This window comes from Aulostomus chinensis, chromosome 7 (genome assembly GCF_037954235.1).
Source record: "Aulostomus chinensis isolate RoL2024-O1b breed Wild chromosome 7, RoL_Achi_v1.0, whole genome shotgun sequence".
In the NCBI taxonomy this organism is placed as follows: Eukaryota; Metazoa; Chordata; class Actinopteri; order Syngnathiformes; family Aulostomidae; genus Aulostomus; species Aulostomus chinensis.
In genome coordinates this window covers 3,765,386-3,778,577 of record NC_141326.1, presented here as the reverse complement: position 1 = coordinate 3,778,577, position 13,192 = coordinate 3,765,386, and the positions used below count along the sequence as shown (strand labels likewise).

General features: G+C 44.4%; 1 protein-coding gene across 1 annotated transcript in view; it reads right to left on the bottom strand.

Annotated features, from left to right (window-relative positions):
• The window catches only part of cecr2 (CECR2 histone acetyl-lysine reader), a 42,910-nt gene extending 29,718 nt beyond the window's left edge, over positions 1-13,192 (bottom strand). The window contains exon 1 of the mRNA XM_086208199.1: positions 12,901-13,192. Within this exon, the coding sequence (XP_086064325.1) occupies positions 12,901-13,020 (120 nt within the window). The 5' untranslated portion in view covers positions 13,021-13,192. The remainder of the gene's footprint in view (positions 1-12,900) is intronic.

Below are 13,192 nucleotides of genomic sequence, written 5' to 3'. Positions count from 1 at the left end.
GACAATAAGAGGCTGTGTCCACCAAAGTGTTTTCCTGAGGGCAGCAGCACAAATTTTTAAAAACTGTTTGCAATGGGAGTGCCAAGTTTATGCTACTAAGCACCAGGAGTACGAGACACCAAATATGTAAGTTGCACTGACCTCTGGGCATTACCTCGAACCACCAAAACGTCTGCCCTTGTCACTCTTGAACAAAATGATGGTACAAAAGATGTGTCTCCTTGGCCTCCCCCCTAAAACCTGATGGTGTGAATCATCAGTCTAGAAACCCTGAGTCAACTGAGACTCTTGAGGTCAAGCTCAGAATTTTCTGGCCCGGATAAGAGTAGAGGAGTACTGCCACTGTTGTTGTACGACTATTGTTTATGTATATTTTAAGCATGTCTTAGATGAGAATGTAGGTCTCTAACCCTTCACTCTGTGGTTTTATCTCGCTCAAGCCTGCCATTTGTTGACTTAATGTTATCTGGGGGTAAGACCTGCTTTGACGGATATAAGGCGCTAAAACTGGTTTCCCACATGTACTGCAAACCTGGAAGTAGCTGGATCAAGGAAACACTAATACAAATCATTTCACCCACCTCACATTAAAAAAGTAAGTTTGTAATCGTTTTAGAAATATAATCAAGATAAGAATAATCCAATGTGTTGACTTGGTCGATCTCAGTTCGTACTCACTAATGATAAACCCTCGGAAACCCCTGCAGTCACTTATGGTGTTCCACAAGGCTCTGTGCTTGGACCAATCCTCTTCACCCTTTATCTGCTTCCACTAGATCACATAATTAGGATACACTCAATTGATTTTCACAGTTATGCAGACAACATGCAGCTGTACTTATCAATGCATCCACATGAAATAAATCAGCTGACTAAACTGGAGGCCTGTCTAAAGGAGATAAAAAAACATGGACGACCCATAATTTCCTTTTATTAAACTCTGATAAAACCAAAGACATTGTCCTGGGCCCAAAACATCTTAGAAACACCCTATCTAATGAGATAGGTACCCTGGATGGCATCACCCTGGCCCCCAGCACTACTGTAAGGAACCTTGGAGTTCTCTTTGATCAGGATCTGTCCTTTAACTCCCACATTAAGCAAATTTCTAGGACTGCTTTCTTTCATTTATGTAACATCCCTAAGATCAGACACATCCTGTCTCGAAAGGATGCAGAAAAACTAGTCCATGCTTTGTCACTTCCAGGCTGGATTACTGCAATTCCCTCCTATCAGGCAGCACCAGTAAGTCCCTAAAGACTCTCCAGCTGGTCCAAAATGCTGCTGCCTGTGTGTTGACGGGAACTAGTAGAAGAGACCATGTCTCTCCTGTACTGGCTTCTCTGCATGGCTCCCTGTCAAATTCAGAATAGAATTCAAAATTCTCCTTTTAACATACAAAGTCCTCAACCATCAGGCACCTTCATATTTGACAGAGCTCATAGTCCTCTATTATCCAGCTAGAACCCTTCGCTCCCAGGATGCAGGGTTACTTGTGGTTCCTAGAGTTTCTAAAAGTAGAATGGGAGCCAGAGCCTTCAGCTATCAGGCTCACCTCCTGTGGAACCGTCTCCTAGTTTCGGTCCGGGATGCAGACACCCTCTCGACCTTTAAGAGCAGACTTACTGTAAGACCTACCTTTTTGATCAGGCTTATAGTTGGGCTGCTTAGGCTGGCCCTTAGATATGCTGCTATAGGCTTAGACTGTTGGGGGATCTCCCATGGTGCACTGGGCTTCTCTCTACTCCTCTGTGACCTCCTATGTGTGTCATATATAAATCATACTCATATGTATTACTAACTCGTCTTCTTCTCCAGAGCCTTCGGGCTCCCCTCATCCCAGATCCCGGGTGCTGCTGGAGGAGGCTGCAGACCTGAAGAGGCTCAAGCTGCCACCCGTAGCTTCACCTGCTCACGTCCCCGTCTGTCCATCAGTCTCTTCCTTTCTCTCTCTCTTTATCTCTGTCCCACTCTTTCCTTCTGCATATCTATCTTCCTCCATTATCTGTCTTTGTCTCTGCTCCACTCTCCTGCTCTCTTTCCCCCCAACCGGTCAAAGCAGAAGGCCGTCCCCATTGAGCCTGGATCTGCTCGACGTTCCTGCCTGTTAAAAGGAAGGTTTTCATTGCCGCTGTTGCAGGATGTGCTTGCTGATGGAGAATTGCTGGGTGGAGATTCAGTGAAGGAGTGTGGTACTAGACCTGCTCTCCCTGTAAAGTGTCATGACATAACTTTTGTTGTGATTTGGCGCTATACGAATAAAACTGACTTGACTTTACTTGTGGAAATGCACACAATAGAAGAGTGGGCTATTAGCCTTGAGGGAGGTCTGTGCTTGACCCCCGAGTGGGGCCATGGTATAGCTGTGCAGTTATGAATAAAAGGTAGAAGAATCATCTTTAGGCGCTTGCGAGGAGGACATATTTTTCATTCCTCTTTGAATTGCTGATTTGTACTGCGAGTTTTTCTTATACTTGTTATCTTTGATCATGCTATTTTAGATTGATTGGTCTGGGCTGCTAGCTGCTGGGGAACCAATACCGGAACTGTCAACTCCCCAAACCACAGCAGCAGTGAGCCTTACACAGACAGCAGAGAAGAGTTTAGCCTCAAGTTGATACGTCTCAGGAATGTTCTGAAGAGAACACAAAAAATACATATGAAAATAGGATTTGCTCAGTGTGTTCTTTTGAAACTGTTAATCAACTTGTGACAGTTCATTATCATGACAAGCAGCTTTCATATTGCTCAAATCATGCAAAAATCTGCAAGTGTGATCAGCTGCTGGGTGACCTCAACTGATGTTACCTTGAGCGCAACACTGCACAGTTAATTTGTTTAATTAAAAACACCAAAAACCAAATAGCCTGAGCTGTCTGATGAACTCATAATACACCTCTAGTGTGTACATCCACTTACAGAGGGGACTGGTAAGGCAGTCCAGGTCCCATTTGTATCCACATTGCTGAAAGAATGTGGCCACATGTATTCCAGTCTACCTTGGAATGTGGTGAGCAGATCTCAGAATGTCTTTACTGCACCATCCTGGATCCATTCACACCTGTTTTAAGAACTGTCCATCGGTGATCAGATCACCCAGGGTGCCTGCTTATTTAGGGTCACATCACCGCTATGGAAAAAGGGAGAAATGTGTATGTGTTTGTCCAACTGGTGAAGGGTGTGTCAGAGAAGGAGATTTGATAAGCAGTTCTGCTGTGTTTGTATCAGCAGCTTCAAAGCTGGGTTAGATCCATGGAGCCAAAAGTATCAGGGGGTGGCTTCTCTGGCTACCCTCACAGCAGACACTTTCTATGCCACTGCTGTTAACAGCTCCACTGGGGTCTATATCACTAATAGATGGAGGACGTGTGAGGGGATGGCTGGAGGGGGGAAGGGAGGACTGTTTGTTGTGTAAAGAGTCCTCTATTCCTCTCCTTGGCTCCTTTCTTTATCCTGACTCCCCTCCCATTTTCAGCTCACACATGGTTCCTCAAGGAACCATCATCTGACAACACCTTCCACCCCCACACGTAACCACCTCCTGCCACATGACAAACATGCACACATAGCCATAAAACCACAGGAAAAACGCCTTGCCCCTGGCATCCTCAGGATACCGATCAACAGATCAGAGGACAGCATCACCATATTTTACTTACTGCCACACAGCCCTGAATGAAGAAAGAAAAAGAAAATAGTTGGCATATTTGCCTGATAAACCATCCTAATTTAGAATGTGTGTGTTGGCCACCTCCACAGCAACTGTAGCTAGCTTTCTGACACATTTTAAGACTTGGAGCATCCATATGACAACAACTGAATATGTAGAGGGACCACAGGTTGTTTAAAATCAAGCAGCCCTTCCACGCAGGAAGAACAGTGGCACATACTTAAATAGCTTATGCACTTGACAACTAGAAGGTCAGTTTCCACTCTCAGATGAGTTTTATTATAGTGTCAATGTCAGGGCCAGGTGGGACAGGTGCTGGGTTGCAGGAAGGGGTAATGGAGGAGAGGCTGTCAGGGAAGAGAGACTGTGGACAGATTCCCCCTCCTTCCTTCCAGACAGAGAACCTTTGCCTTGGCCCAGTACTTCTGCTATACCACTATCAGCTCTGAGGAAACCACATATTCAACTTCCTTAGATGATACAGAGCATACTGCTTCAGCTGACATCCCTTTGGTCCCATTCTCGTAAATAAAAATGCATTACAAAAAAGTGGAGGTCACTGTGAAGAGTTTCAAGTATATAATGTATATAAGTATATTATGCGGTTGTAAGTTGTAAAGTTCCAATTCTGGCTGGGATCAATGAGTCACTGAAGTGTGGGAGCTAGGTTAATATTATGGGAGATGTGAAAGAGAGAGGCAGCAACTTGCAGCAAGTGAGGTAAAAAAAAAAACAAAAAAAAAACAAGAAGCAAACACTCTTTTCAACCTGAGGGGCTAAATTTGGCAACCTTAAAGCAGACATGCCAAGAATTGCAGCATTGCTGTCAAAACTGGTTACTCTGAAACCACTTTATTGATGTCAGTGTTGTATGTTGTAACATGGACTGATTTTAAGTGAAAGAGAACAAATTGAGACATTCATAGAGTGTGTACCTATTTGTTTTAACTTTGAAAATGTGTGAAAATTCAGGATCTGATTAAACTGAGAGGCCAGAGAAGATTCACACCCCTACTGGTGTGCTCTACAGTGCAAACAGCTGTTGTAAAGGCCGCAATCACTAGGGTCGGTTGTGAAGTGGCATCAGAAGAACTGGGAAATACTAAGGTGTGTAAAATGAAAGGTTCAGGCAACAGCTGCTAAAGCGAAGTCAGACTAAAATTGACAGTGCCCATTAATTTGTTTCCAAATTGGGAATGTTCTCAAATTGTAGTCTGTGAATGTCATAAGCCAGGAGGCCAATGTGTTTAAAAGGTGCCATTTACAACATGGAAAACAAACTAGGCTGACTGCATGGATGGCTGGGTGCCATAGACCGAAAACTATGGAATGGACCAATGCTAGAGTGTGCCAGTCTGCTCCAAAGATTTGCAGGCTGCTTCACTTGGAAAACTTCAACTTAAACATTTGGATTATCATGTATAACTGTACAATATCCACATGTGAAACTCTCCCTCTTCAAAGCACACATTAGAAAACACCTTTTCTGGGCAGGTTAATTCATCATCTCCAGTAAGTTTTTCAGGAATCCGATCTGGATCCCTGAAAAACTCCGTTTAGTGAAATTACCATCACTTGTCACTTATATCATCTCTGCTTCACAATCAACCATAAAGACAGGGTCTCTTTGCAGCACTGAAGTGATGCCTGCCCAGACTGGAGACAGAAAGAGGGAACCATGGGGAGCAGTAACAATGAAGCTGGCTGAAACAAACCCCAGTGTATGTGACCCTCTACCTCCCCCTCGGAGCACACGCTCCCCATGTGAAACCATCTGATGCATGTACTGCTGCTCTCGCTTGTCAATCAGGACTGGGGGAGGGGTATCAGCCTCTTACATGGCCCCCCTCATGATGCATGCAAGGAGAGGTACTAAAAAAGACATGCAAAAGGATTGAGGGGTACGCAGGGTGAGAAGATGTTTTGCAAGGTAAATGATGTGTTGCCTGAGCTGTAAAGTGTAAGAGGTGGGTGTGTGTGAGGCTGTAATATGGGCTGAGCTGGGATGTGTCAGTGGGTGGGACAGAATGGAAGAAGAAAAGGGATAAGTGAACAGTGCAGATCTGGGATGAGAATAGATCATTGTTGCTGTGTTGGAGACCTCCCTGGAAATGACAAAGGAAGTTAAGAAGCCCATGGCTGAATGCAAGCATATTAGTGACCTAAGACACTAAGCACTGGTCCCCAAGAATGATTGCACAGATCACACCCTCTTACTCACACAAATTCCATCATCTAGCTTCCATTTGCTTTTCTACTGACATCCTGTCACATGTATTCACTACGACCATTCTTGGCCCTGACATCAAAGGCTCCTGTTTGAGGTCAGACTAGCAACAAGCTCACCTCTTTGCATTTATGACTGCATCTAGAATCTCTAAGCGCAGATCAGCCGGAAGAAAGAAAAGAAAAGACTATAGAGTGCACTTCTTTCATAAAAATACATCAGCTCTCCTCTGTCAGTCAAACCCAGCCCCTATCAGATAAACATTTGGCTGGATGGAAATGGGGAGAACCATCTGTGAGAGCAAATCTACACAAGCTTGCATACTGGTCTCGTTCCTAAGCTGGCAGTACAAATTAAGTGACAGCTATCTGTAGTTACAATGCACAAACCCTGGGATCCAGCAGGAGCGTGTGTCTTCTGAAGTTGGGCCATGGTGGGGCAACACTTAAGCCTTAATTGTATTCTCCCCCCCTGTTAATCAAAACAACAGAAACAAGGACATACTCACAGGCAGCCTGCCCTCACTTATTTACCAGATCTAATAGGACTAAACCCTCTTTTGCAATCACCAAGGGCTTTATGAAAAACAGGATCCCCCTCCCCAGAAGGGCTGCAACAGCAGCTAGCACCCAGCCAGAGTGGAAAGCCTCCACCCTTCAGGGGGAAGGGAAAGAAAGAACCATCTGGGATTTAGTCATGGTGATGCCAGGGGCTGGGGCTCTGGGATAGGGAGAGTGCTGGGGCTCTGGAAGGGGATGGGGTAAAGGGCAAACTAATGGGTATGGGTAGCGGGACAAGTGATGGCAATGAGAATGGGGCTTGAAGAGAGGTAGACAGAAGTGTATCCTTAGACATGCCAAAGGTTGATAGGTGGAGGGGTGATGTAGATGATGCTGACCTGCATGCTGCAGCCATACAGAGCTCTTACCAAGTTACTCATATTATTTGCACCAAACAAATGCAGCATTGTTTGGTTCAGTGACTGCACACACGCAACATCTGTGTGTAGAACTTTTTTCAACGATGTCCTCAACTTCCACTTAAGCTTGCCGTTTTAGGGTTGTTATGGTTTTCTCTTCATGTCAGTGACGACAGACAAAGACAGTCTCTCGTTACAGTTTGTCATGTAACCGTTCACTGAACTTGCTCATTTGCTTGACAGCATCACGGGTACAAACACTGGCAAGCAATTACACACACAAACTAAATCTGGGTGGGGTCGTGATAAAACACTCAAGACAAAATAGGAATAAAATAATCCTGGAACTGTACAAAACAATATCCAGGCCTACACATACATTTCCTCTTCCACCTTCTGATATCACTGTAAAAAAAATTGCCAATAATCGCCTTCAAGTTAAATAACCCAGAAAACACTTCCAGTATGTGTTAAGTTTTAGCACTGCAATGTTTTATTTTTGCGACAAATACACACATTTACACACCACATTATCAATATATTATAATTCTTGTGTCTTGTGTCATTAAGCTCTGTCACTTAACAAAGACACACACACACACACACACACCTCTACCACCCTACCTGTACTTTACTATGCAGATTATAGAGTAAATGCAGTGAAATGCATGTGTATGTTATTTATTCATTCAGCTCAGTGTGAGTCTCTTTTTTGCTGTCATTCGATGTGAGGATGTTTTTCATCTCCTCAGTGTACAAAACCATTGGACCCGGAACTGGAACTGAAAGTGAAACGTGACCCCAAAAACTGCAGATCAACAAAAGCAGTGGCCTTGCTGGACCCCTAATCCGAACAGGGCCATCAGTTCACACCTGACACCGCTCAGAAGAGCCCGACTGATACCAGCCGGTCAATATATCAGCCACAGAAAAAATATAACAGCTTATAGGTTTTCTTAAATTAAAAAAAACAAAACAGCTCATTTGTGGAAAACAATGCCTATGGTGATGTAAAAATGGTACAATGTAGTGCGTCCAGCAGAGAGCACACCGGTGACTCCGCCATGTTTATTTTCACATTTTATTTTTGTCTTCATTTAAATGATCATATATGACAATGTTAAATATTCTTGGTTTAAGGTGTAGCCCTCTACCTTCACATGAAAAATGCAAAAAAATCACTATCACTTTCACATATTATTAATCAGTAACTTCTTCTGCCCTAAAATCAGGATCGGGCTCAAAAATCCGATATGGGCACTATAACACAGGTCTCCAGATGCACTGATGAGTCACCATCTGCAGTCAGATGTCACTTACCTGCTCTACATGATTTAAGATTGCAAAAACCAAACATATCATTTTTAATCTGCATATTTACACGACCATTTATTACAAACAAAGCACATGAGTATTACATTCAAATTGTGCAGGAATTAAAAAACAATAGTATCTAAACTATGATTCTAAAGAAATAACATCTTGGTTAATTTGCCTGCAGTGAGAAAACGGCTCCAGCGTGAGCAACACTGTCCCTACCAGAGACAGCGGAAAGCAGGAATGCTCTTCTCTTGCCTCGACAAATGAGGAAGAGGAATCAAAATAGCAAAGACTTGGTCCATTCCTCAACTTGTTCCTGGAAAAACTAAAATCACCCAAGATGTTTGACACGCTCATAACACAGCATCACCCTTTTTGAAAAATGACCAGGTGTTGTGTAATCATGACAATTATCTCTCTGAGTGTGTTCACACCTGTGTTTAGCGGTGATCACTCAGCATCCATGTTAATACCAGGTCATCCAAGTATCAATGTTGCGTCTCTTCTCACAGATGAAAGTACATGTACAATACAGTACACATATCTGTGTACAACAGCTAGCTGGGTTTGGGATCGGAGGAAGTGGCTGGCACTAAGCCTTGAGGACTGGGTGGCTCAGGCTACACCAGTTAAATCAATAAACTGGTCCCCAGCAATGGGGAGGAATGACCAGATCATCAATCAAACTTAGAGCCCAATACAACAACCTCAGAGAGAGGCCCAGTTTTCATACAAAGGATGATCAGTCAGCACACAAATCCTCACGCATCTTTGTGGTCATAGTCAAGACAAAGTTTTATGAAATGCTATGGACTTGTGTCTTTAGGGCCCCCAGTCCCCCATCCTCTAAATGGCCTGGATTTATAATCATCCTCTGTTCTTTGCAAAGGCATGTGATTTTCTTGAAGTTTTCCATTTATCTTTTTAGCAGCTGGTACAGTTTAGTGGACAGCAACCTCTTGTTATCTCTGCCTGGGAGTTCAGCTCCTCTTGATATGCCGTGAAGAATACTGCTTTACGATGCTGGCTGTATATGCACCTCTGTTATGATGTTACACAGAAATCTGTCTCATAAAATCTCAAAGCACTTCATTAGTTTACAAAATGGATGTCATGAGGTGGCTGATGAAGACGTGGAAGAAATGCATCACAAACAGGAAACCAGCAGAGCATGCAGTGGGAAGATAACAGGGAGCGAGGCCCTTAGCATCAAGGGCTATGTCAAGTGATGAAGAGCAAACTGTTGAGCATCCATCAACAGAGGCCTTGACAGCATCCGTGGGCTGAGGGATTCCAGGCGGCATTTCACTCATGCACAACCAAAACAATGAATTCAAGGTTACACGTATGTGCCACAGAGACAGAACACTGGGCACGGGAAGAAAGCCATACTGTACCAGGTCCTCCTTCCTCCAGGTCACTCTATCCCTCAGCAGCATTCATACTAATTGTGATTTTGCTCCCTTGCTCACTCACTCTCCATCTCTAAGATACTTTGCTCCACTTTCCCTTTCCACCCACTTACTCTTTCCTCTCCACATCGCACGCCCAGCCTCCTCGTACACACACATTTCGCACCTTGCTGTCTGCTGCCCGAGGAAAGTGGAAACCAACGACAGTGAAGTGTATCAGCCCAGGAACAATGTGGAAGGGGCTGTTTTTGTGAGGCCTGCCAAGAAGATGGGGGGAGTCTCCCATTATCACTGATCAGCACCGTAGAAAGAAAGGAGCTGCCCTAACAGCACCGCAGCAGCACTGTCAGACTGGATCACTGAGTTTGTCAATATCCAGCCTAGTAGAGGTTTCACACTGTGGTCTCAAATGTGGTTTTCACTACAAAAGCCTCCAAAAGAAGCAGGTGTTTGTCTCAGTGTGACATTGTTACCACAACTCAAAGGTTATGTTACATGTTTACCCAGCTCCCTATGCCACAAATGTAACTGGGTCGAATCTTATCTTGCAAAGGAAAGCTAAATTTGAACATCATGCTTCACATGTTCTCCAGGTTTAATGCTATGGAAATGGGACTTAAGACTGGGAACTATTTTGGCACAAGTGAGGGGATATGGATCTCTACACCTGACTGGAGTTCAATAGCAGACACCAGTTTGAATATTCAGAACAGACCTCCAACAAGAAGACAGTGACCCGCTGTAGAGCTCAGTAGACACAGCACTGACGTTTGACATAGTGACAAAACCTGACACGGTACAACAGTCAATTATAAGACACCAAGGCCACAAAGAAGGACTGCCAGAATGTCTGAATAAGCCTGGGCCTGAGTGAAATCTCTTGACACTCCCCCACTCTGTCATGAGTGTCGATGGCCACTTCCTTTCCCCCAACCCGCACCGTTTCCAACCGCTGATTTTGCGTAACACCATTTGATTGCACTGCATCTGGCTCAAACTGCACAGCCTAAAGGCTCTCCTAGAAAAAGACAAATGGAAATTATCTTGCAGTTGAAAATGTAAATTGGCTTCCTAATTTACAAATTACACTGATCCATTGTCATTAACCTTGAGTATACACCAGGTCATGTAAGAACTAGATAAGAGTCAACCCAACATGCTACACTGAGAGCCCAAACCTGTTAGTCGTGTTTGCAGTATGTGGCATTAAGCATAACAAACAGTCTGCAAGACAGCTTCCTCTTATCCCTGAAACACTGTGTCATCAGAATGTAAACACGTTAGAGCTATACACTCCAACTACGGCACGAGCCAGCGTAGCTCTCGGTTCTACGAGGTCAAATGCTCAACATCAGCATGATTCTTCACACCAGCCAGGCCACCGGGCGAGAACATCAACCTGACGAATGGGACAGGGCTGTGTCACCTCATTATAGACAGCCCTGCAATAGGACAGAGTGAGACTAAGTTGATCTGTACTGGTAGCTCAGCACAAATGTTAACCACTCAAAAAAAGGACTCACGCATTCATCCTAATTTCAGACAAACCACTCGATAGGGGCAAGACACCACTGGAAATAAGAATGCCATTTTGGCAGTGAAACGAAACTGGGCCTACATTTAAGGGCCTGTCACTTGGATCAAGGATCCACCCATTCAACAAGTTTTGAGAAAACTGGCAAGCTAGTTTCATGCTGATCTGGGAGACAGACTGACACAGCACACATATCAATCCTCAGGTTCAAACAGCTTTTACATGATGTGCAATACTTACGGGTTGCATGCCATCTAAGGTGGACCTGCTTTCTCACCCAAAGAATCCCCACCCAAATAAAAAGAGGGTTCTGGTGGGTATCTACAAGGTACAAGCTAACAAAACTTACAAATGTGTCACTGACCCAGAGGTGCAATATAAAAAAGTACTGAATTTGCTAAATCAAGCCGTTTCAAGCACTTTGCTCACGATCCAAGCACTTTTAAGACCCTGGGTGCTGGAATTCCTTGAAAATGCTCATGTACTAATATGATACACTGCATGTACTTAAGCTTCTATCACTGAAGATCAGCTGTTGCTATCACAGTAGATTATTGACGTTCTGAAATATCAGAGGGTGACACGGCAACATCAGTCTCAATAGGAAGAGGCGAATCCACACGTGATCTGCTTGGCCATTAACAGAAAAACGCATTACACGTTGAACAACCTCAACAACGCAAGATCCCCAACTTCCCTGAGAACTCCGCGCAGTGCGCTCCTCCATCTGGCTCGCACCTCCTCGGTCAATAACAAAGCGATGCCTGCTTTTGCTGCTCCCTCCGGAGGGGGTGGGGGTGCATGAGGGACTGTTTATGTTGACCAGTTTCTTTAGAGTACAATCAATCCTCCATGGGCCAAAGCAGCACCACCGACTATGATAGCACACCTCTCTCGATGCACGTAAGCAGGTCTGAATACATTTGAGGAGGTCGAGTCGGGTTGTGAAGTTAAATTGCACACGGGGTGTTATACACATCGTTTATTATGGTATAGAAAAAATAATGGGTGGACGAATTCACTCCTATCACCTTCGTGAACCCCATCGGTGTCGGAAACCATCGGTTGAACCACTCGCTACCAAACGGGACTTTGGGGGAGCAAACAATGCCCGAGAAGCATCTGCGTCCCTATGGCTACCCCAGCCAGATGGCTTGCAACTGCAAGACAATAAACTCGAATCTCAAGCCATGAACTTAACTTTATGTGACTGTGTAATAAACAAAAGCACAGCAGCACGGTAAACAAGATAACACACACTTTACAAACGCTTCCACGACGTCACACAATCTAAACATGTCCATCGATTCAATGTACACAAGTTGAGATCATTTCGTCACCTTTCCCTCAAAACACACGTTTCAGAAATATTCCCACTTTTGTTTTTCAGCGGTCTGAACTAACGTGGCTGAAGAGGAACTGACCCAGTGAAAACAAATGAACGGCACATGGTGCTGCTACTAAGTTACATTGGATAAAGCGCAACACGTAACGTTACCAACGGCCACAACACACCTAAAACTGGTGAGCTGCTTTTTTAACTGACGCCCCCGATGTCAACTTTGAGGACCAACAATCAACCCTTACAGCTAGCCTCTAGCTGTGCTAACGAGTTGGCTAGCTCGTTACCTAACAGGATTGCCTTAGTAACGTTACCGAAGAAGTTCAGAGAACACGGCTAAGATGGTTAACCAGATAACGTTACCTGGTTACGCGCACTCGTAAGACCGATTAGACGAAAAAGCTGACACAAACAACTTTTCATATCGATAACTGATGATATCTGTGTCACTACATTTAACCAAAAGTGCGGTTTACCTCGATTTCAAAGTCTGGAAGGTTGAACGCTGTCCTGAACAGAGAACAGAAGTGGGCTATGGCGGGGACTTCCCACCAAGACTGGATCTCTTCCACAGAAACCGTACATCCCTGGGACATTTTCGGACTGGAGAAATTGTTTAAACCTTTGTTTCTCACATTAGAAAGTAGTTTAGCGGCGACCCCTCATACAAACACACTTCCTACAAATACGGTAAAAGTTGCTGGCGTCGTCCTGTTCGGACCGCTGCCATCGCGACTCCGGGAGCGCTACAATCTGTTTCAATCAGTC